We start from the raw sequence: 25,779 nt of genomic DNA, 5'->3' as shown, positions 1-25,779 counted from the left end.
AGATTTTTTTCTTTTTTCATGGCATCCAGTGGCTAACCTTTCCCCAAAAGGAAAGAAAGCAGACAGGAACAGGATTTTTGTCTCTTCAGCATCTAACAGAAAACCTACTTTTCGTTAGGGCTGCTTATGTAAATGTATGTTAAGAAGCAAACCATATTTGAATAACTTCAGTTTGGGTAGTTTTCCACTTCTTACATTTTTCTGCCCTAGTGTTCCAGAAGTTTCTCTTGTCAGTTAGCCAGTAGCTGGCTATTGCATCCTGATGATATATTCAAACATAAGGATTCAGTGTAAGGTCAACAAAAAGGCTCTCTCAGATCTGGAGGGAGCTCGCACAGCCTGCCCACATTCATGCACACTACAGCTCCACATTTCCTAAGACCTGGGCTTAGTTTGCCAAATGGGACAAGTTAAGATAATTTTAAGCAGCCTTAAATTGCACTGCAGCGTTTTGTACGAAGGAACTGAAATTCTGTGCTAATTAGGAATATTTATATCATGGGGATGTCTTGCAGAGTGGAATTTTTAAAAACCAAATTATACTGAGTTCTCACCATAACACTGTCCTAAGCCTTTCCACTGTGGGACCTCCTTTGGGGTGTGAGTGGCTTCTAATAAGCTCCCTTTAATGCTTCAGGAATGAAAACCCTTGAGTAGTGCCTAAAATGACCCCATTGATTCAGCCTTTCAGCCTAGAGTTTTGCAGAGGGCTCAGGACAACAAATAAAAACAAATCTTGGAATGATTACATTCCAAACTAACATTTTGTTTACTGACAAATTATTAGATCCCTTATTTTAAGAGGTTTTAAATTTTGCTGAATGTAACTCATTATTTGATGAGTTCATGGTAAACCTGAAATCGTCCTATCAGAGAAATAATTTCATCTATTGACTGCCTTAACCCTCCCTGAAATAATGTCTCTTGCTACTATGAGATTATCACACCCACTCTTTTTTTTTTTTAAGATTGCTTTTTTATTACACCCACGTTGTTGCAGCTCATGACCAGCACAGTGCTTTGAGAACATTTTTGTTTTTAACAAATGAAAGCAGCTCTTTGTAAGAAAAAGGCACCTGTTCCTTCAATAGGTCAGAAAAGCTTCCCCCCCCCCCCCCCCCCCCCCCCCCCCGCTGGAGCAGTCCCGGGGGACCCAGACTGCTACCCTACAGACATTCAGCAAAGCAATCCTTAGCCTCCCTGACCCCCTCCCCCAGCAGCTGGGATGAGGGACACCTATGCCTCATGGGTCATTTGATCTTGAGGTCCTTCAAGGCTGATTCCAAGCTCTTCACGTCCCAGATACTCATGCCACCATCCATTCCTGTGGTGCAGAACTGGGAGCACTTGGCCTTCCCCCACTGAGCACCGAGATCTGGCTCACACTGTTCTTATGCAGCGAGTCCAGGCCAACGCCCAAGGCCACACTGCCCTCCGAGCTCGCCTTCTTGTCCAGGTTCTGGAAGCGCTCTCGGACCGTCAGGCCGCGCTGCGAGCTCTGCTTGGGCACATCCAGCCGCCCGCCGAAGCTCAGCGTCCCTGTGGTGCCATCATAGGTAAACAGCACCGGGAAACAGTCGTAGCCCGCTGCCACCAGACTGTTGTCGGTGATGAAGGTCAGGGCCAGCAGCGGCAGCGTTTCAGAGGCCAGAGTCGCGACAGCCATTTTCTTGTCGGCATCAGCCAGGCACAAGGTGCTGTCATGGCTGACCCAGGCCATGCGGCTGCCACTGGCCGAAAAGCAGACGCCATGCACCCAGCCACAGCTACTGCTAGACTCAAACATCAGCTCCCCGAAGGGCATCTTGGAGCCCCATGGGGTGGGTGCTGGCCGCTCCTCCACCTCCTTGATGTAGGCCGAGAAGATCCTGCGCTTGAAGTCACAGGAGCCTGCGGCCAGGAGCACGTTGTTGGGGTGCCAGTCCAGGCTGAGGACAGTGGAACGAATGGGCTTCTTGATGTGCTTGCACACCCACCAGTCATTTTCCTGCTCAAAATAGCAGATGGAGATGACACGGGAGCCACTACCCACAGCGAACTTGTTCTCCTGGGGGGCCCAGCGCACACAGCGAGCAGCCCGGTTGATCCTCAGGATGACGAGGGTGGGTTTCCACGTGTGGCCCTTGAGCGTCCACACGTAGGCATTGCGGTCTGTGCCACAGGTCACGATTCGGTTACTCTCGGGGGCCCAATTGATGCCTGTCACCTGCCCATTGTGCTCCTTGAGCTCATGCACCTTGACCCACTTGGCCCCGCTCTTCTCATAGATGTGCACCTCGTGGTTGTTGGGGCAGATGGCAATCTGGGTGCGGTCCTTGTTCCAGGCATGGCAGCTGATGGGTTCCACCAGGAAGCTGTGGTAGGCCATGGCCGCTCAATTCCTGTGCTCGGGGCGCCCCGGCCGCGGACTCTGGGCCGTCGACGCGCCAAACCGGCTCTTATCACACCCACTCTTTTTACTTACTGACCACATGAAAGAATTTAGTATTTATACATATTATGTAATTGATCTAAAGTAGATCTGACTCAAATAAAATTTTAGCCAGGCAATGTGTTAAGCTGTTGGGATACTAAATAAAGCAGAGACTGTAGCCTGGTAAGGAAAAGAGGTAACTGTACGAACTATTACATAAAATATGTAAGCTCTAAGATAATGAATGTACAGGATGCCAGAGGAGTGGGCACACACGGAATTGCTCATTTTGTGTCTGTGGGGGTCAGGGAGACATATCTGGCAGAGAACACATATATTAAATGATAGCATAGTTTTCCACAGCTATTGAAAGCTTTGGTGGGGGTGGAGGGAGAGAGAAATGTGATATTTTAGAATCTTGAATTAAAGAACAACAAAAATTTCCCTATAAATAATTAGATGTACTGGATATTTTTTTCCTTTGGCACTTAAGACATAATTATATTAAAAAGGCAAATGCACATATGTCATATTATCCTCCCATACACAGATGACATCAAGCTGGTTGATAGAGTGGATATGACAGATGACAGAATTAAAACTGAAATTTATGATTTTAGCCTGACAAGATGAAGTTATCTTTTCCTGCAGGAAACAAAATGATATTCATCAGGGATACAAATAAAGGCTTACATTTAGATTAGAAAGTGGAAGCTGAGGAAAACCTGGTTTGCGGAGCAGATGGGCATTTTGCACACCAATAGACTAAAATATGAAAAACATATTTTCATTCTGGGAGTCACTTATAAAGAGGGACAGTAAAAACTGACCTGTCTTTGTGGGAGGGTGGGAAGTCAGGAATGATTGATGAAATCGATTTGACACAACCACCCTTTTCTGAGTAGCTGCTTTGTGCCCAGCCTGAGGGTATGAAAATGAAGACACTTCCCTCCTGTGAAACCAGTCACTGTCCACTGGGGAAGGCTGACACATATGTGAATCCCACGTGATAAATTCTATACAATGGTTACTTAAAAAGTGCTATGGGAACACAGAGAGGAAAATTAATTCTGTCTGGGGCTATGAAGGACCTACCAAGAGAAAAAAAACATGAGTTTGGCCTGGAAGACTGGAGTTTGTATTTCCTTGGTGGTAACGGAGGGCAGGGGAAGCAGGGTATGTAGACAAGGACTTGGCAGGCAGGAGGAAGCGGGAGGCTAATTTTAGCTCTTCTATCATCTGGAATAGTCAGCAGTGAAGAGGACTGCATCAAGATTCAGGACCTTCTTGAGATTGGAGGGATCATGCAAACAATAGATAGTGACTCTACAACAGTCAGTAAAAGATTCTAAATTGTTTTTAGTCTTACAAGCATTATGGATTTTACAGTTCATCACTTTAAACTTTTGCTCCCTGGAAGACAAAATTTTAACCCACCTCTGGTGAGTGTACAAGCTTTATAATACACCTGTTGCATATTACAAGTTACCTTACCTGTTTCCTATTTGCTTAATATAGTAAGTTCGATTACCTATTAGTAATATTTTATATTTTTCTACATTCACATTATACGATACATTTTGATAAGCCATATGTATCCTTTTGATTAATAGACTGATATATATATATAAACAGGTAAGCTATGAACAATTCTAGAGTCACTTTCCTTTTTCAGTTTATTTGGAGGTATGAAAACCATCATGATTTTCCTTTTTCACCATTGAATTGTTCCAAAATATTGAAAGACACAAAATGCAAATCAAAACCACAGTGAGATACCATTTCACACTCCTTAAAGTGGCTACAATAAAAAAGACAATAACAAGTGTTGGTGAGGACGTGGGGAAATTAGAACCCTCAAACATTGTTGAATCCACTTTGGAAAACTGTTTAGTAGCTTCTCAAAAAATTAAACATAGAGTTACCATATGATCCAGCACCACTCTTAAGTGTAAACACAAGAGAATTAAAAACCTATGCCCACACAACTGACAAGGTTACAGAGAAAGGGAAACCCTCATGCACTGTTGGTGGGAATGCAAACTGCTGCAGCCACTCTGGAAAGCAGTATGGAGGTTTCTCAAAAATTTAAAAATAAAACTACCCTACCAGCCAGCAATTGCACTACTAGGTATTAACCCAAAGGGTACCAAATACAGATTTGAAGGGGTATGTGCATCCAGATGTTTATAGCAGCACTGTCTACAATAGCCAAATTATGGAAACAGCCAAATGTCCATCGACCAACGGAGGGATAAAAAAGATGTCATACACACACACACACACACACACACACACACACACACACACACACATAATGGACTACTACTCAGCCATCAAAAAGAATAAAGTCTTGCCATTTGAGAAGGAGTTAGAGAGTATTATGCTAAGCGAAATAAGTCAGTCAGAGAAAGACAAATACTATATGATTTCACTCATATGTGGACTTTAAGAAACAAAACAAACAAGCCTAGGGGAAAAAAGAGAGAGGCAAACCAAGAAACAGACTCTTAACTATAGGGAACATACTGATGGTTACCAGAGGGGAAGTGGGTGGGGGATGGGTGAAATCGGGGATGGAGACTAAGAAGTGCATTTGTTGTGAAGAACACAGGATGATGTATGGAAGTGTTGAATCACTATATTGTACACCTGAAACTAATATTACACTGTATGTTAACTAACTGGAATTTAAATAAAAACTTAAAAAAAAATATGCCTACACAAAAACTTGTACACAAATGTTCATGACAGCATTATTGATAATAGCTTAAGGCATCCATTAACTGATGAATAGATAAGCAAAATGTGGTATATCCATACAGTAGGCTATTATTTAGCCACAATAAAGAGTGAAATACTGATACATGCTAAAACATGGATGAACCTAGAAATCATTATGCTAGCTGAAAGAAGTCAGACACAAAAGCCACATGTATTATTCCATTTATGTGAAATAGCCAGGGTAAGCAAATCTATACCGATAGAAGGCAGATTAGTAGTTGTTAAGGGAATGAGAGTGGTGTGGGAAGGAATGAGGTGTGTCTGCTAATAGGTCAGGGTTTCTTTTTAAAGATTTTATTTATTTATTTGAGAGAGAGAGAACGCGTAGGGGGAGGGGCAAAGAGAGAGAGAGAGGCGGACTCCACACTCAGCTGAGAGCCCGATGCGGGGCTCCATCCCAGGACCCAAAGGCAGACGATTAACCAATTGAGCCACCCAGGGGCCCAAGGGTTTCTATTTAGCATGGTAAAATATTCTAGAATTAGGTAGTTGTGAGGTTGTGTAACTTTGTGAAATAACAAAACCCACTGAACTTTCCACTTCTTAAAAGGGAGAATTTTAGGGTACGTACATTATATCTCAATAAAAAATACTGACAGAATTAGTTGGGCAGGTAGAATGTGTGGGAGATCGATTAATTATATTTTCCTGTATAAGACTTCGTTTGATGATCACTTCAAACATCTCCAGTTAATTCAGGTACTTTCTTTTGTAACTTTGAGGACTTCATTAAAAAAAATCATTTTCCTCAGCCTTGAAATTTACACAATTTATTTGGAAGAAATGGCTGCTTAATGACTTTTTTAAATTAATCATAAACTGTCTTTTGAATTGAGTATTAAGACTATTAATAGTTAATTCCTAATTAATTAGATCTAATAAATATTTATTTTGAAGTTTAATACCCATCTTTATTTAGACTATAAAACCATTTCAATAATAAACAAAATTATCAAACACTGTTTTTCATATTCCCTAGCTAGATGCTAACATGACATTCACCATATCTGGAGGAGGTATTTCTTCCAAGCCTATTCCCAGCACAAAGGAAAAGACTGCTTGAAATTTTCCAAGCTCCGGTAAGTGCTATGGAATAAAATTACTTCACTCTAAAAAGATGTGACTGTCTTCTCCCCTTTACTGTAATTATTCTTTCCTAGGAAGCAAGTTCTTAACATGTTTAAGACAACATGAAGTTTAGATATCTTGGGCTTGCGTTTGTTTGTTTGTTTGTTTTTTAATCTTGTGAAATCAGTTGGGATATAGTTGAGCCCCGTCTTACTCACATTTCCCAGTTACCTGGATTAATTGATGTGAACAACAATGGTGCTTTGAAGCACTCAGGTACAACAGTGGAAAGGATCACATTTCTTAGTTAATGAATGAATTTCTCTTTCATAAAGCTTTGTTTATGCAAATAAATAGAGTATTATCTTGATTAGTGAATTCCCTGGGAGGTAAGGGCCTTCTAAGAAGTCAGTTGTGTTAAAAACCTAAACAAACAAAATCAGAAAGGATGGGAAGGTGAGCTGCCTGAGAAGCCTGTGTGCTCAGCTTCTGCCAAAGGCTGCCCCACTGAAAGCGAATAGGCCCAGCCTGGGGGAAACCAGTAGCCTTTTGAAGTCCCACCTCTGCTGGCACGTCAAGCCTCCAGACCTGCCACACTGTCTCCCTCTCCATGTTGCTGTCGCAAGCCAGTTCTAAGCAAGAGACAATCTATACCCTTCTCCTTCCCTACCTAGTGACTGGAGAACTGATTAGATTCTGAAAGTCTTCTAACTTGAGGGATAACTCTAAATTAAGCTTTAACCTCTAGTATGAAATTAAGGCCCTATTCTTTTATTAAAAAGTAAAATTAAAAGAACCTAAGGCCTGGGCAAACTGTTCAGCGGCCTCGAAGAGGGGCCTGTTGGGCATAACAGCCTGGCACCTGGCTGTTCCTGAATTAGATCTCTGGGGACAAAGATAATGCAGGCAGGACAGGTCTGTTCTCTACTGAGAGTCCTAAAAAGCTAGTTCTCGTAGCTGGGGTTTTTGTTTTTTTTTTTAACTTTACTTATTTATTTATTGAAGAGAGTGAGAGAACAGAGAGCACAAGCGAGTGGGGGGGGTGTGGGCAGAGGCAGATGGAGAAGCAGCCCCCCCCCCCCCCACTGCTGAGCAGGGAGCCCGACGCAGGGCTCCATCCCAGGACCCGGAGATCATGACCTGAGCCGAAGGCAGAAGCTTAACGACTGAGCCACACAGGCACCCCCACTAGCGCTCATAGTTTTGAGGTCCAGAGTCCAGTGAAGTTTCCACAACATCTTTACAAGAGGAGGTATGCCAAGTGGGAGGAATGGCTAGGGGCTTGCCTTGCAGTTGTGTTTGCCAAACACTTCCTAAAGCTTGAGGTGCATGAGTTGTCCCTATCAAAACCTAGGGGAGAGGCCAGTGGAGCAGAGAGTCCTACTGCCACTGCCACTCCTGTGTATCTTGTCACCAGTTTCATCCAAGATCACCCTGGCCCTACTTGGGTCTGCTAGTGTGTTTCTTCTCTAAGCCAGGTCTCTTCCTCCACTGAGCACTATCGGTCCCTTACTCATTTCCTTAGCTTTACTTAACCCAGTGTTTCAAAAAGCACCTCAAGGGGGGTGCCTGGGTGGCTCAGTCTATCAAGCACGCCACTCTTGGTTTTGGCTCAGGTCATGATCCCAGGGTCATGATCTCAGGGTCGTGAGATGGAGCAGCATCAGGCTCCGGACTCGGCAGGGAGTCTGCTCCAGATTCTCTTTCTCTCTCCTTCCCACTCTGCCCCTCCCCCTGGCGTGAGCTCAGGTGTGTGCTCTCTTTCTCTCTCTCTGATAAATAAATAAATAAATAAATAAATAAATAAATAAATAAATAAATAAATAAAATTAAAAAAAAAAAAGCCCCTCAAAAACCTCTAACATCCAAACCACCAGAACAGAGGTTCCTGAACACCTCCCTGGCCAACAAAATCAGTCTCTAAAAGTGAGGCTAGAAAGCCTCATATTTAATAAACTCCCTGAGTGATTCTTAAGTATATTCAATTTTAAAAATTCTTAGCATCCATTGCTACCTCTGATAAATACTGTATATTTTGAATATCATCTACTTTTATTTTAGTTAACAGTGAATTAGGTTTCACTGTAACTTGCTTTATCTGAGATCTTCAAACATACCCTACACCTCCTATGTTAATTCAACTTGGCTCTAATGAAGCAAGTATTAAAACACATTTTCTCTATTTATATAGCCATTACTGTATTCAAGTGACCCCTGGTCTCTTACTGAATTATCCTTACTTGGGGAAAAAAAAACTATAGAGGGGATGAATAGTTTAAAATTTTAAAAGAAAATAAATGATAGTGGTATTAGACATCCCTTTGTAGATATTAACTCAATACTGATTTCTAGAAATTCTACTGTATCTCTATATATTCCCTGAAAATTTAGGTGCTTGTAAGTAATGCATATTTGGGGTTACCTATGAATATCTGAAATCCTTCTTCTTAAATAGCTGCTGGAAAAGGCATATTTTTTTTTCAGAGAGATTTATATGTATATAGGAGGAAAATGTATACTTTTAGCTGTAACATTTTGGATCGAAAAAATCTTGCAGTTGGTTTCTAGTGTAGACTAAAAATTATATTTTAGAGAACATTTTTAAAAATGCACTTGTAATGCTAGAAAAATTTCTTTTCCAAAAGTGTCAACCTAACATTTTAAACTAGGGCAGGCGTATTCATTACCTGAATTTGCAAAAAATGCAACCCAGGCAATTGAGATTTTCTTTTTCTACAAAACATTTGAATTAAAGATCATGAGAAAAAAAAATTTCCCTATAAACATGATGATAACTTCATAAAGAATTAAAATCTATAATCACAGCTAGAAATACAGATCAGATTAATTGGAGATGAGATGAACTATGTTCACTATCTCTCACATCTAGCCCTTCATCAAAGGGCAAGAATGCAATCATTTGAAAGATGTGTCTCTCAGGAAAACCATACAGTTATATCTGCAATAAAAGTGGTGGGCTTATCTGTATTCAACCGGGAGAAGTTGGTTGACATCAGTCATTTGCCATCTCTTTCTGACCTATTTCTGAGACAGACACAAAACATGAATCTAGAGGGCTATGTATTGAAACGACACATAGGGTAACATAAAGGGTAGCAAAGGAGAGGATTTGTAGCAAGGAAGAGGAAGAAAGATGACATCTGGAATATAAAGAAATCTCTAGAGTTAGAGGATTAGCACTGGTCTGCAGCGTGCTTAACAGAAAATGAGGTGAAGGGAGAGGGGGTATCAATGAGGAATTGGCCATTGACAGAAGCATACTTTGAGAGAATGAAATGGAGAACAGAAGAAATTCAGGAAGCCGGTTTTTAAAAAAACAGAATTGTGAAGAATGAGATTGTGGTGGGAATACTTCTAAAAGAAAGATCCTCTAGCTGTTTCCAACAGCTGGACATAGATGTGGCAGATAGAATAATGGGCCCTCAAAGATGTCCACGCTCTAATCCTTAGAACCTTATCCTGTATCCATCTAATCATAGGAGTCCTTAAAAGCAGAGGACCATTCCCAACGACAGAGAATCAGACAGTAAGAGAAAAGACTTGACCCGATATTGCTGGCTTTGAAGATGGAAGAAGCCTGCCATGAGCCGTGGGGGCAGCCTCTAGAAGCTGGAAAGGGCAAGGAAACGGATTTTCCCTTAAAGCCTCCGGAAAGAAACATAGCCATACAGCACCTTGATTTTATCCCAGTGAGACCAATGTCAGATTTCTGACCTATAGAACTGTAAGATAATACATTTGTGTTTTTCAAGTTTCTGGTAATTTGTTACAGTGGAGTAGAAAATCAATACACTAGACCACAGGAATGACCAAGGCACCAAAATGGCTAGCTGCTCTTTCTATATGAGGAAATAATGAAATGACCAGTCAACTGCTTTGATACAAGCCCTCAACCTTGCTCAACTTCACACATCAAAATTCATTTGGTATGCTTCAGTATTATCAAAGGAACATTTTCATAAGTGCTATTGAATAAGTTCCCTCTGGCAATATAGTCAACAAGGACGGAAACATAAGACTCCTGCAATTCTTCAGTTAGTTATCAATCCAGTAGAGGAGCATATTTCTAAAAGGAAATTATGAGCCTCTTTCTCGTTATAATTTAGAGTGGCCTCCAAGAGCTCTTGCCATGTTACCCCAGTGTACAACCTACCAATTAGATCTGAATTGTCAGCAGCCATAAAGAAACTGAATTTGAAATAGTATATCACAAAGTAGGCATGAATGCATAGAAATGCACTCATGCTTTAAGAGCAATATCATTAGTTGATTAATATACAGAACATTATTTGTGTCATTTAACCTTAAGGCTGCCCATTAGCTTACTCTTTTATCTGAATAAGTCTTGTAAGACATGCTTAGCCTGAAAAGAGGATGCAGAAAAAATACGGCATTAGTTTGGATTGCGCCTTTTCAATTTCCATCAGTGATAATGGTGAGTTGTAGAAGGACGAAGAAAAGGGACAGGGAATCATAGGAGATGAGAGAGGAGAGGAGGTGGGGTGATGAAGGAGAGGTAGAAGAGGAAGAGAGACAAATATTTGGTGGGGAGAAGAAGAGTAAAATCTGTAGGTGACTCTCCAGTGCTAAAAATATCATTACATACTTCATTTCTTTGATCCTCCCAACAGCCATATGAATTAGTAAAAAATTATTATCATCATTTGAGATAAATGGATCTCAGGCTATAAGTTAGTTGGGATTCAAGCCAGGTTTTACAACTCTAACATTCTTTCCAAGATGACATTCAAAATCTTTATGTCCAAAAAACGGATTTTTTTTGAAAAGGAAGAAGAAAGAAGGTCATATTTCTAATCGAGGGCTATGGCCCTATTTGAGCAATGTTTCCATTCAACTACTCTACTGTACTCACCCCCATGAGGACTGGCCCCAGGAAAGAGTAGCTGACTTTGGTTTTCCTTATATCCTTTCTTTTTCCCCCTTCCAATGCCAAATGACCCCACTGTGACATAAAGCACCTCCCATCCTAGCTGCTTCTCACATCAACCCCAACTCGCCAATGAACAAAAGGACAGACAGCTCCTGCGACACCTCTGCCCCTCCTGTGAGGACTCTCAATCCAGTGTCTGCCTGTGAATTTGCCACATTTTGGTCTTGAACATATTCTTAGCTCTCCTACTTCTCTGACCTTCAAACATTGGTGTAAAAGAACTTTTTCCCCTAAACAGTCCTCCTAAAGAAGGGCTTTCTTTCTCCTAACCGGGACCCAACCCCATTCAAACGGCACAGTAGATGCACTAGAGATTGACTTACACTAAATTTAACCAGAGTCTCATAAAAACTGGGAAAAATGCTCCACATATCCAGGAGAACCCAAGTGTAGTGATAAAGCCAGAAGATGGGTGACCAGGAAGACTGAAGAAAGCCACCCACCCCCAGTCACCTTGAATCCCTTCAGTGACTAGGACATCCTTTTCTAAAAGTGGTAGCAGGTGCAGGTGGGGAGGAAGGTAGTCAAAGTAAGAGGGAGCCTTCAAGATATCTCAACCTCTTTCCTTACTTAGCTCAGTGCGAATGATAGTGAAAACCCTTCACATTTGTACAGAGCTTCTCTGTTTATAAAAAGGCTTTCATATCTATTATTTCATTAGTATCTCCATTTGCTCATGAAACCCTGGGGGTCAGACTCACCCAAGGTACCTTAACCCGATTAGCCCAGAGTTAATACTGGAACACAGGTTTTCTGGCTCCCAGGCCCGAGTTTTTCCTCTGCACTGTAGTACCTTCAATGATGCAAGGAAATGTATAAAAGAATATGGAAATGTGGGATATGAAGTATAATAGAATAGTACTAAACAGACGTCTTTATAAGATTTTTCAGTAGACCTGTTTCATGTTATTTACAGATTTCTTCCCACTGAAATTATGATGCTAGATTTAAAAAACAAAAGCAGGCATTTTATGGACTGTTACTGGTTGAATGTTTGCTTCCCTCAAAATTCGTATGTTGAAACCCTAATCCCCAGTGTGATAGTATTTGGAGGTGGGACGTTGGGGAGATAATGAGGTTTAGAGTCTGTCATTATTATGGGACCCTCATGATGGGATTAGTGCCCTTAGGAAAAGAGAGATCTCTCTCCACCCCCATGGGAGCCATGGGAACACAGAGGTAGCTGGCTGTCTATAAGCCAGGAAGCAGGATCAGGAGCTGAATCTGCTGCTACCTTGATCTTGAACTTCCCAAGCCCCAGAACTAAGAGTCTATGGTATACTGTTATAGCAGCCCAAGCAGATGAAGACATTGACTGCTATGCAATATCATCAAGCTATTCATCAATTTGAAACAAAATTTGTAGGTCAAAAGCAAAGCACATGCTGTAGACACAAATAAATCCATATTTTTCTCAACTGTAGTTTATAATTCTAATATATTTCATTATTTAAAACATGTATATTTCACTATTTTCAGTATTCCTCCAGATCCGGGTTTCTCAACTTTGGCACTTTGGATCAGATAATCCTTTGTTGTCAGGGGTGGTCCTGTGCATTGTAAAATGTTTAGTAGCCTCTCTGGCCTCTACTCACTAAATACCCATAATAACCCCACACATCAGTCAAGACAATAAAAATTGTGTTCAGATATTGTCAAATATCTCCTGGGGGCAAAACTGACCCCTGTTGAGAATCACAGCTCTAGAAACTAATGTGTAGGTACCTCCTGAAATAAATACCTTATCTGCACTTTTTTATTCCTTTACACTGCGTTTAGTTAAAAGATAGCAAGAATAGTGTGTTCTGTTTCAGCAACAAAGGCAGTGAAATTTTTTGTGCACGGCAAGAAGGATGATAGGAACAGATGTATGAGAAGGATGGTAAAAGGGATGAACTCAATATATAAAGTGTGGAGCAACTCTGAGGCGTTTTCCTATGAATAGAAACGTGAAGACCGCAGATTGCATGTTCCACATGCTGCATTCCACCGTTCCCAATAACCACAGTAGAATTTAAGTTTATCTACTTCTTTTCCCTTTCTGTAGATACTTTTTGCTTGGGAAAAGTATGGATGCTAAACCTACTTACTTCTGAGAAAAAGTATGACAATTAAATTAAGTGTCGAGATATTGCCATTTGGGATAATCCCTACTTGAGTGTGTAAACTCATTACAGGGGACCGTATTATTATACAGGAAAGCAAAATAAATATAAACATATGCAAAAGCCTAACAGTTCCTTACAATCTAATGAACTTTAACATTAATTAAAAAAACTCTGTTCATTCCAGGGGAATACTTCTGAGATCTTTTTTAAAACAAAAATATCCACTTAACCTGATTTCATGAGTAGTGAGAACAGGGCTCAGTGGCCAATGAGATTCTTGTAACTATGAACCATTTCTTTAGGAGGCAGAATGCAGAATGGCCGAGATATCGATGTGGTTTGTTCCATTATACCTTCACGTTCCACTCAGCTTCTGTTGATTGGTACTCACTGTGAAGATCAGTTACAAAGGGCTGTGTTCATTGGCTTTTCATCTGATATTAAAAAAGGCTAGCGCTGCAGTGGACTACTATTAATGCTGAACAAGTGACCACCATGGAAGCTTTCACTGTATTTGGGGAGCACAATTTAATCCATGAATCATGGTGACCCATCATCTCAGCTTGCATAGAACTCTCCTGGTTTGACCATTGAAAGTCCAACATCTCAAGAAACCACTCAGCCCTGGGCAAGCCTAAACAATGGGTCATCTTATCTGAGTTTTGAGTTTTTGACAGAGGATTTATTGAAGTTAACTTTAAAAAAAGAAAATGTTTTCCAAGAGTTGGAAAGATAAGGTCAAGAATAGTCTCTAAATCTACTTTTAAGGGAAAAAAAATTCTTTTAACAATCAAGTAGCACTTGGCATTTGGAATATGCATTTAACTAGCCTATATGACTTCCAGGTATTTGCTGCTGTGTTTGTGAAGATGAGCGTTTCCAAGGGCAAGAGAACAATCTCTCAGAGTGCTTCATTTAAGCAAGGACATGCTGCCAACTTGAAAGTAAACGAAGGCCACACTTTGTCTATGGGGGGATCCTGCAGTTATTCCCCTGCAAATTTAAATCAAACAGGTGTTGAGATCTGAAACATGGAGATATCTACAAATTGGAGGATACTTGGTTTCTAAAAAGGAAAGAAAAGAAATTCAGGCCACAAAGAACCTACCTCAAAGCAGCAAGAGTGGTTCCTTTTCATGTTCATCACTATATTCCTAGGAACATGTTTTGTAAGTCGTCCTGTGAATAAAATTTCTTGAGATCTTCACATGAGAAATGCATATTATAAATTTTAAAACTTAAAATTATTGTCTTCAAGTCAATTTTATTTAAAAAAAATAGCATGGCTGTAAAATGTGCAAAATTAGTGCTATTCCAATACTTGATTTTTAAAATTATTAGTTATACAAATATGCCATTCAACTAGTTTATTGATGATTCCTTTAGGAAATGCAGTGTTATTTGAATTATCACTCAAAAATAGACCTCTTTAGAATATCACCATCTTAAAATAAAAGAATTTGTTTAGAGAGATCTCACCGAAAAATATCTTATTTTCTTCAAGCCATTTAAGAATCTGCTTGACCTACAAGACTGATAACCCTCAGACTGTTCATTGTATGTTTATTGTGGGATGTGCTTATAGATTGTACTTGAGCCAATTCACTACATGAGAAAGATTTCTGTGAGAAATCCTCTTATTTGACCTGTTACTTGCGTCTCAAACCAACTCATAAACAAAAATCTCCAACAGGAGAGTCTTAGACAGGAACTTGGTTCTGTAATGGGGTAGAGACAGCTGTCACCACACATCATGATACTACTTAAGAAAATTGGTCTAGAGCTTAACCTGTCTTTTAGTCACTAGGTTCCAAATAAGCTATTTTGTTACTATAATTGTTATGGCTTAATAAATCCATTGTCAAAAGCTATGACCAAAGTGAACAGAAATATTTAAGCCCAACAAGTTTAAGGAAATTAGTCATGATTGAAGCTCAACTACTGTTTTTCAAATTCTAAGGGCTATTAGCATATGCCAACATTTCAAAATAGAGGTGTAAGTCTTAGGAGTCACCAAAAAAAAAAAAAAAAAAAACCCTTCACCTTTTTTGGCACATATCTTGTAAGACCTCATTTCAAATGTCAGGGCCTTAAAATAAAAGCCTCAAATTTAAGGTAGTATTGCAATTCCTTTTTAGTAATATAACTGGAGAATTCTTCTATGTACTCTGCATCTTATTTCGGCTTCTACAGACTAATCCTGCAAGACTTTGAAATTACTATATTCTGTGAAGTATTCAATAACAATATCACTAGCGTCCACCTCAAGACATATGTAATGACCACATTTTGATTCTTAGCTCTCAAGCGCCAGTTACACAGAGTGTTATAATCAGAAATGTATCAGAGATACCCAGTGTGATACCACTGGTTTCAATTAATTGCATGTACATTACATAAACTGTGGCCTATAGCCAGTTGACAGATTAGAAAGCAATGAAGGTAAGAGTAGCTGGAGTTGAACACAAACACACACACCCTGAAAATATGGCATCTTCCAAAAAAAAATTTTTTTAAAGATTAAAACATGGTATCAGTGAAAGTGATCTGGAGTCACCCAAGTCCTGAAATGGTTTGTGGTTTTGGCAGTTTTTTTCTTAATTGGCCACCAACTCTTCACTGTGGTCTCTTGTCCTAGTTAAATGCTGGACTTTAGGAATGATGTAACTACAGCAGGAGCCTTCATTGCTTGGAGACGAAAGCATCAGGACTGTAAACCTAGGCTGACAAGTGATTACCCCAGACACACCGAAAAATCTGGTCCAGCTGTTTTGCAAATGTTTGACACTGGCTGGCTCTGAGATTAAAAATAAGACTTTCTGCTCCCACAAAGTTTAAGTAAAAAAAAAAAAGGCCTTTTTTTTTTTTTTTTAAAGAGCATCAGAAGGCTTTCATACTCTGTATACATTTACTATAAAAGCTGAATCAAGCACACCGTGAGGGGGAAAATTGACTCCAACTGATAGCCGGTTTAAAAAAAAATAGGCAAATCAGACCATCTGAAAATAGGGTTTGTCATGGAAACAGCATGCTAATGGGACCATATTCCGGGTACCTTTATGGTTTTCCAGGGAAGTCTTGTTTTGCCACTAGTATGGAAAGAAACAAAAGAATACACTGGCTTTCTATATGCTATACAATTTTAAATAAGTTGTTTCCTAAAAACAAAGCCTGATGGTCACCTAAAAATGTCTCTTAAGGCTATTTAAATCCAGCATTATAAAACCTTTCTGCATCAAATTTAGTTACATCATTATAAGGACACCCACAATAAGAATGCCTTATATTTATTTCTTGGATTGAGATTAATAATCTTAAATTTTTTCCCCAGAAATTATCTGATTGAAATACCTAAAGAGGAGACATGTTTTAATTTGGCCTAAGAATTGTTTTTTTTAAAACGTCTACACAATAAAACCTTCTCAGATATCTACTACGGTAGATTGAAACAAAGAAAAAAAGACCATAAAATTGCATCTTGCTACTTAAAGTTGAATGCTGTATTTTCAATTAGATTTAATTTTTTCATTTGTCTTAAAATAATAATGACTTAAAAGACAATTGTGTTATAACCACGAAAGTAACTCGATTTTATCAATGGTCTTCATTTTAGTTCCTTGCCATTTTATCACAAAATATTTTCATGGGAAAATTTAATATAAATATTTTTAGTCTGTAAAGGAATAAGAGACTTGTTTTCCAAAGGTATTTGAGGTTTTCCATCTGGCATTTTCCATTTCTCATAACCTTATTTCCATATTGTAAAATATGTAAGTAAACTTTGTACCTCTATTTTATAAAAATTGTGTATATATATTTATGTATATATGGATCTATAGATATAGATCCATATATACATAAGTATATACACACATATACACACTATATATATATATATATATATATATATATATATAAATTCTGACTAAGAGTAGACCAACTAGATAATTTCTCTGGAAAAGGTTCCTCGAACAATATAAAAATGGGTTCTTCTGAAGCAAACAACAAAAACAACCTTATACGCCCAACTACTGTTTAAAATGCTAATAAACACACAGTCCGTTAACCATTTATTACCCACTTATGGTTTTGGAATATCCAAGATTATAAAAAAGACAGTACCTCAAAAAAATCGTGACCAAGGTGGTGCCTGATGATTTAAATAAACCTCCATATTATAAAAAGTCATGTAAATTTACCCCTTGAAAGGAAAAAAAAAAGCTTTAATATTAAAATTAGAGTTCTCTTTTTAATTATCCTCTTTGAGTAAAGAAATAATTTGGAAACTTCTATTTTATATCGTTACTGTCATGAAAGCAGATGTTGCCTAGGAACTTGGCAATGTCAGTCGCAACACTGCAAGTAGGACACTTCTTTAAGGGCTGGTGTGAATGTGTAAGTAAGTATATGTGCTGCCGAAGCGAGCACTGGTGTGAATGCGTAAGGACAGACTTTTTCATTGAATTCCTGAATTTATATACTCTGGGGTTGGCTATGAGACACTATAAAATGCAAAGATAGTTCAGACAGTTCCAGTTCTATTTTTTCAGGCACAAAAACCATATAATTTTGTACAAAACTTTATTTGTGAAATTAAAAATATGGTATTTTATATATATATATAAACTTCTATTCCTCTATAAATATAGATGATTTTGTGAGAGTGAACAGAATGCATACCAAATCCAAAGACCATTGTCATTTTAGGGTATGACAGACATAGATAAATTTAGGTCCTAAGTACCGGCATTTTGATAAACTCTTAAAATTTAAAACAATACAATCAGAAGGACTGCTTTCCTCCTCTCTTTCACAGAGAACTAAAGTGAATATTTTTAAATGGCTTTGAAAGATTTACATTTGACACATTTCTGTAAATCCAAAAAGGAGCACACAGGATTCAATGCAGGAGAACTGCACACACTTTCCCTTTACCATGCATGCCCATATTTTGTTTGTTTCAGGAGCTAACCCCATCAATTATTCCACCTTCTTTACCTCCTGGCATCTTACAAGGTTATTTTTAGTGATGTGGATTGTTCCTCCCTCAAAATGTGTTGCTGAATAATCATCATCATAACATGTTGAAAAGTATACAACTTTTACATTGTAAAGTTTCTCATATACGTCTAATTATTATTTGGTTAAAAGAAAGGAGCACTTCATTTGGAGGAAGTCCATTACACCGAAATCTCCTTCAAGTTTTCCTATTCAGCTTAGGTCCTGCTGTCCTCTTAAGGAAAGCAGAGATCAACTCCTTAACAAAGCTTTCCAGGTGACCGAATGTTTCCATTTTACAGGAAGGTAAAACCGAAATGTGGGCTCTCAGTCCTAGAGGCAGTTTGCCAGGCATCAGTATGCAATTAGAATTAACACTTTACAACCCCCATCTTCAGTCTCTCCCAACCCACACAAAGCTTCGTACCTCTTCCCAAATCTCGGCAACCACATCTTTCCATGACGTGGGCCAAACCCATACCAGGTTTTAGACACTAGAGAATGAAATGAGCTCATCCCCCAAAAATTAGACATGAAAAAGTTTGGCAATGGTTATCCCACTCACCCTCTAACCAACTTAGGTGGAAGGAGGGAGTGCCTGGGAGTCGGGAGGCCAGTGTGGAGGAAGGCTGGGACTGCCACAGCCCATGTCCAGGGGGCCTCCTCGAAGCTACGGGGTTCTGGACGGTGAAAAATTCAGTTTCGGAGAGTCAAAGGGACAAGGCCTTCATAATCTGCCCCCCCCCCCCCCCAAAGAAACACCCGGGCAGGGGGGGGGGCCCCCCCCCCCCCCCCCCCCCCGCGATTTGGAAGCTCCGTGGAGTTCTGTATCTAAAGAAACCTGACCCCAAGCACTGAAGGGAAAGGGGGGAGTAGAAAGAGGAGGCGGGAAGTGACCCAGGCCCCTCAGTCCCAGACGCACCCGGACTGCCGCAGGGAGGGGCGCGCCAGAACAAGCGAGAGCACCGCGAGCTCGCGTTTTACCTCTGCAGTGCTTTGAAAAGGGAAAGAAGGAAAAGCTTCAAATGGTTAAACGGCCCTAAATAATTAAAATTTAAACAAAACCAAAAAAAATGGGGGGGGGGAGAGAAAGAAAAAGAAAAACGCGTGATCGGTCATTTAAATACAAATATACTTACAAAAATCTTACACAGGCTATTTACAATCATAAAAGCGTACAGTCCTGGTACCAGAGTGTGAGAACGAGAGAGGTCTGTCTATCCCCCCTGCTGTAGTCGGGCCCTCCAGTCCGTTTGACCCCAGGGACGGAAGCTTTTGCAGGAGCTGTGCTGTTAAAAAGGAGCCTGCGAAAAGTGAACGGCTAGTGAGGAAGCCTCAAGTAGCCAGGTTTGGCAAGGCTTCCACAGGGCCGGCTTTATGGGGATGGCTGGGACGAAGCCGACGGCTGGGAATGGGCTGAGCCCCCGGGTGTCAGACGGTGGTCTCTCCCTGTTTGCTGTTGGTGAGCCTGGTATAGAACTTCCTCCAGGAGTTGAGGGTCTTGCCGGACCAGATCCAGAAGCCTGACGTGATGCCCACGATCAGCGTCATAAGGTACTTGATCATGAAGACTGTGAAGTCTGGGCTCATGGGCGGGTGCGGCGGGGCGCCTCCACCCGCCTGGAGGTGGGGGCAGGGGATGGCATAGCTCTTGCAGCTCTGGGCCACCCAGCTGCGCTCCCACTGGTCCCGGAAGGCCTGCTCGTAGAAGTAGCAGGCGATGACGATAGTGGCTGGCACCGTGTAAAGCACGCTGAAGACGCCGATGCGCACCATGAGCTTCTCCAGCTTCTCGGTCTTGGTGCCGTCGTGCTTCATGATGGTGCGAATGCGGAAGAGGGACACGAAGCCGGCCAGCAGGAAAGACGTGCCGATGAACAGGTACACGAAGAGTGGCGCCAGCACGAAGCCGCGCAGCGCGTCCACATTGTTGAGCCCCACGAAGCACACCCCGCTCAGCACGTCGCCATCCACCTGGCCCAGCGCCAGGATGGTGATGGTCTTGATGGCCGGCACAGCCCAGGCGGCCAGGTGAAAATACTGCGAGTTAGCCTCGATGGCTTCGTGACCCCACTTCATGCCCGCTGCCAGGAACCAGGTGAGCGACAGAATCACCCACCAGATGGAGCTGGCCATGCTAAAGAAGTAGAGCATCATGAAAAGGATGGTGCAGCCCTCCTTCTTGGTGCCCTGCGCCACTGTGCGCGCCCCATCCTCGGAGAACTTGTCGTTACACACCACTCGGTCCTCCAGCAGGAAGCCGGCGATGTAGGCCACGGCCACTGCCGTGTAGCAGCCCGACAGGAAGATAATGGGCCGCTCCGGATAGCTGAAGCGCCGCATGTCCACCAGGTACGTGAGCACCGTGAAGAGCGTGGAGGCGCAGCACAGCACTGACCAGATGCCGATCCAGGTGCGCGAGAAGCGCAGCTCTTCGGGTCCAAAGTACATGAGCCCGTACACCTTGGTCGGCTCACAGGGCGCACCGCAGTCTTTCTCGCCCAGGAAGTGGTAGTTGAGGTAGGAGGGCACCTTGAGGGCGCGCGGGCACGAGAACTTGCCTCGCTCCGACGCGCCGGCGCCCCCCGGAAAGCCTCCGCCACGGTGCCCCCCGCCGCCGTGCTGAGGGTTGCTGGTCCAGAACTCCGGCAGCAACGAGGGCGTCGGGGTGCCCTTGTCCGACGTGTTCTGGCCCACGCACAGCTCGCCGGCGCCGTGCACCGGGAACTTTTCGCACTTGAGCGTGTCAGGCCACTGGAAGCCGAACTTGTTCATGAGCGCCTCGCAGCCCTGGCGCGCGCGCTCACACAGGGAGCGGCAGGGCGGCAGAGCCTGCTCTAGCACGGTGCACACGGGCGCGTACATGGAGCACAGGAAGAATTTGAGTTCCGCCGAGCACTGCACCTTCACCAAGGGGTAGAACTGGTGCACCTCGAGGCCCGCATCCTCTTGGTTCGTGTGGCCCAAAAGGTTGGGCATGATGGTCTGGTTGTACGCAATGTCCGTGCACAGCGGGATGGAGATGGGCTGGCAGTAGCCGTGGTCCGGGATGGAGATGCCTCTCTCGCCGTTGTACTGTTGCCCGCTCTGCTGCTGCTGAGGCGGCGGCGGCGGCGGGGGCTGCTGCCCCGGACCCGGCCCCTGGCCCACCGCCTGTCCCCGGACCCCCAGCAGCAGCGGAGCCTCCAGGAGCCAAAGCAGTAGCAGGAGCCGAGGCGCCAAGCGTCCAGAATCACCTGGGGGGCGGCGGCGGCGGCGGCTGCCCGCGTCCCCGCTCCCCTCCGCCACCCGTCCAGCCGGGAGCGCCCCGGCATAAAGTTCCCAGCTCGCGCGGCCGCCGGCGGCCCGGGACTTCTTAGGCGCCTCCTCTTCAGCCATACTTTCTCGGCTCCTTTCTTGGCGCCGCCCGGCTGCGGCTGGCAGTGGCGCAGCCGGCGGCGGCTCCCCCTGCGGCCGGGGAGATCTCCTCCGCGCCGGTGCCCTCCGTCGAGCCCGAGCCGCGCTCAGCCCGCTCCCCCGGCTCCCGCTCCGCGTCCCGCAGCCGCCGCCGCCGCGGAAACTTGCGATTCATGAAGCGTGGGCGGCGGGGAGAGCCCAGGTGGCTCCGGCGCGCCGGGGTCGCGTCCTGCCTTCCTGGCCCTTGGCTCGCTGGTTCCCGGCTGGCGGCGCAGCGCTAGTGGCCGCGGCGCCGTAGAGCGTGCAACTCTCCGCAGCCCAGCGGCCTCGACTCCCCCCTGCGCCTCCGCCTCCTTCTGCGCCGCCGCCGCCTGACCATTTGTGTCAATCCCTCAACTCGCTCGCTCTCCTCTCTCGCGCGCGCCCTCGGACCGGTTTCCAGGCGCCCCGCAGTCTGTCTTTCACCAGGAGGGAGGAGCCTTGAAACCGACGCGGAACTGGAGGTTCAGGGACCGTCGCCCAATCGCGGCACTGGCTTCCCGGCGCAAAGGGCGCCTGCTGCCTGCCTCCCTGAGCGAAAGTCGGCGGCGGGCGGGAGGAGAAGGGGGCGGGAGGAGGAGGAAGTAGTAGCGGTGGCCGAGGCACCGCTCAGGCACAAAGAGTGGGTTTGCTATGAAGCGGGACAGGCTTGGTTGCCTTTCCTTTTGCGGAAGAAAGGGCGAGGACTAGTGGGAGAATGGTCCCATATGCTGTTGGAGATAATGAATGGGAGTCGGCGGACCCCGGGACTTAGCTTTTCTTTTCTTTTATCCATTTTCATGTTTAAAAATCCTGCTCTTAACGCTGGTTACAAACAGCAAACCGAGCGCAGCGATCAGAACAGATGCCTTTGACTTAAGGAGCGCACGGCTTTCTTTGAGTTTCTGTCTGTCGAGGTTTTGTTTAAAATATTACTCTAATAAGTCCTAGAGCTCTCAGCCTGGGCTTGGCGGGCTTTGGATGCGCCATTTCCCCAAGGAGGAGTTCACGGGATCGCTGTCAAATGAAGAACAACAACAAAACACAAACACAAACTTTGACGGAATTGAAAAAAGTAAAACCAGATGCGCCGTCCGCTACTATTATCCTTCTTGTTGTCCTTTTCCTCCTCTTTAATCAAGTCAGAAACAGAAGCAACGGAAGGATATCTATTAGATCTTTAGAGAGAAAATCTTGAGAACCCGACGACCTCTCTTCGGAGCGTCCTCGCTGCCCGGGACGGCAGAAGTGCCTCGGACCGGAGCAGACGCGTCGCTGGCGAACAGCCTGGGCTGTTGGGGAGCTATTAGGAGCCTTCCAAAACCTGGGGACGCCCATGGCGCAAGGGCCACTCCTGGGAGTGTCAGATCTGGGCCAGTTAGGAGCCACAGGCTGGGCTGCAGCGTGGTGGTCTTCCACCGGTATGCGGAGCTGGGGATGCCAGTTTAACAAACAATACAGAGAAGTCTGAAAGCAAAAGAGCTAACTGCACATTCCCTTCCTAATTCTAAACAACACAATCCATCTCAGCCTGCTTGCATTCTTGTGGTCTTCTGCCTACGGTTTTTGTTTGTTTGTTTGTTTGTTTTTTGTTTTTAATGATGCTTTAACGAGGTGACTCAGTTTTATCAATAAAGTGCCATTGTATTATTAATTCCACCTAGGATTTGTTGGCCTCTGATTAGACTCTCGGGATACTTTTCTACAGTTATTTGCTATCTTTTGTTTATCCATTCATTTGTTTAATACACACTTAGGAAGCACCTCTTATGCTATAAGTGATACTAGGTAGTAGAATACAAAGATGTGTAAGACATGGCTCAGCCTTACAGGAGGCCAAAGTGCAGTGGGGCATAGAAAGGTAGATCAGTTAGCCTGTTGTCCATCTCAAAGCTGAATGAGCTCAGCGGAGGAGGGAGGCAGCCAGCCAGTGGAAATGGGTAAGTGTTCTGATAGAGAGGTGGGTGGAAGGTGCAAAAGACAGAAGCTCTGAAGTACTTAAATTGCTGAAGGGAGTGGGGGTGAGGAGTGACTGTGGCTGAGATATCATAAGGAAGGCAGGAGAAAGTTTTAGTCCATACTAAAAAGTTTGGGCTAAACAGTATACAGACAATAGGGAGCTTTTGAAGGGTCACTTTCTCCCACATACGCAGGGTGGGGGGTGGGGGTCTCAGAATGGCTGTGAAAGGTGGAACCTGGGGCATGCTGTCACTTGGGAAGCTTGAACATTAGTCTAGACATCAAGGTCACCACTTGAGATGGGTGGTACTTGTACCACATACTAACAGGGCACTGTGAATTTCATCACCAAGCATGTTGGTGTCTCTCAAGAATGTGTAGTCGTATCTTCACCCATTAAACCAAAATGACATCTGTTTGTCTCAGATTCATATATTATTGTTTTTCAAACAGTCATGGATGTAGTAAATTCACAAAATATATATTTGTTTTAAAGTACTTCTGGGTTCCTAATATTTTTTAAAAAGAAAATGCAACAGGTACTAAATGTACAACAGGTATCATATGTGAGTGTGTGTGTATTGACAATAATTCATGAAAAATTTTGTTATTAAAAAGAAGGTGCTCTCTGAGATCCTTTGAGCACTCATAGTCCATAATTGTTCATTTTACCTTCCAGCATCCTGGCCTACCAGTTTCCCAGGGACATTTTTTCTCTAGCCTTCTGTCCTGATGTTCATTCTTCTGCTAATAGCATACCATACTTAGAAACTTTACCAAGAAACTTTACCAACATCTTCCTTCTACCATTCCTGTCTTGTAAAGACCTATCTTGTGTTCCATTCTCTCAAGGTCACTCTTGGTGACTGGCTGAGTGAAAAGTGAATTTATTCTAATGTGTTAGTTACCAAGAAGCATCACATGCATTAAGCATCCACCAACACCACTGCTCCAAACCCTCTTCTCCCCCACAGGATGGGGCACAGGGAATAAGGCAGAATGTTCAGTTCTGTTCCTCAGAGTAGGTGACACTCTCCTGCTTCAAAAGTTGTTCCATTGAAATTCTTGAGCTTATTTTATCTTCCACTGGACAGTGAAGTTTACTAGGGAGGAGGCTCAGAAATGCTATTAGAATTAAAAAAGAAAGAGAGAGGGGCGCCTAGGTGGCTCAGCCGTTAAGCATCTGCCTTCAGCTCAGGTCATGATCCCAGGGTCCTGGGATGGAGCCCCACATCGGGCTCCCTGCTCAGCAGGAGGCCTGCTTCTCCCTCTCCCACTCCCCCTGCTTGTGTTCCCTCTCTCGCTGTGTCTCTCTCTGTCAAATAAATAAATAAAATCTTAAAAAAAAAAAAAGAGAAAGAGAAGAAAAAAAGTATTTTTTTGCCAGATCATGGAACTAGAAGGAACTAAAGATATCACCTAGGAACTAGCTGATTTTCTCCTGTTTATAATGAAAAACACTAGACCCAGAAATGTTAAGGGACGAACTTCAAGTAACTGGCCTTGTTTGGTTTGAATTTCATTAGATGCTTATTTTAGCCCTTTCTATGTTCTTCTGAGTAGTTATCATTCTTTTAATTTTTTTAAAAAGTCAGTTTTTTGCAGTTCTCTCTCGGCGGATTGTGTAAAAAAAAAAAAAGACCTTATAAAACTAAAAAAGAAATCTTTTCCTGAGAGTTGTCTTCCAAAGTTAAAAAATCCTAGATTTTCTATTTATTTTACACCAATCCAGTATTTCATTTATTAAACCTTTGTGGTATAGAGGAAGCTATTAAAATCAAGAGCAGTTCAGAGTTGGAACTAATGACAATTAGTGTTATGGAAAGTCTTTTGGGGAGGTAATGCAGGCTATGGATAAAAAAATGTTAGAAGAGAAATATGAGCAGCCTGTTTTTACTTTAATCTAAAATATATTATTTTCTCAGGATGTGGAAAGGTTTGAGATCCACAGATAAAAAATGACTAAATAAGTATGAACTATTATGAACTTTGTAATAAAAATATTTCAATTAGGCAAGAACTATAAACATAACCCAGTTCCTCCTCAATATCGGTTCTTCAAG

General features: G+C 42.9%; 1 protein-coding gene and 1 pseudogene across 1 annotated transcript; both read right to left on the bottom strand.

Moving 5' to 3' along the window:
- Positions 1-953: 953 nt before the first annotated feature.
- On the bottom strand, positions 954-2,433 carry LOC112824879 (actin-related protein 2/3 complex subunit 1B pseudogene; annotated as a pseudogene).
- Positions 2,434-14,634: 12,201 nt separating this feature from the next.
- On the bottom strand, positions 14,635-24,369 carry FZD1 (frizzled class receptor 1). The gene has a single exon (XM_073898779.1). It carries the CDS (start codon positions 21,719-21,721, stop codon positions 19,775-19,777), a length of 1,947 nt encoding a protein of 648 aa, XP_073754880.1. The 5' UTR covers positions 21,722-24,369; the 3' UTR covers positions 14,635-19,774.
- Between the last annotated feature and the right edge of the window lie 1,410 nt (positions 24,370-25,779).

Source organism: Callorhinus ursinus, unplaced genomic scaffold (assembly GCF_003265705.2).
Source record: "Callorhinus ursinus isolate GAN/ISIS: 27379988/994484 unplaced genomic scaffold, GSC_fseal_2.0 scaffold12, whole genome shotgun sequence".
Lineage (NCBI taxonomy): Eukaryota > Metazoa > Chordata > Mammalia > Carnivora > Otariidae > Callorhinus > Callorhinus ursinus.
This window is presented reverse-complemented; position numbering and strand designations above follow the sequence as displayed.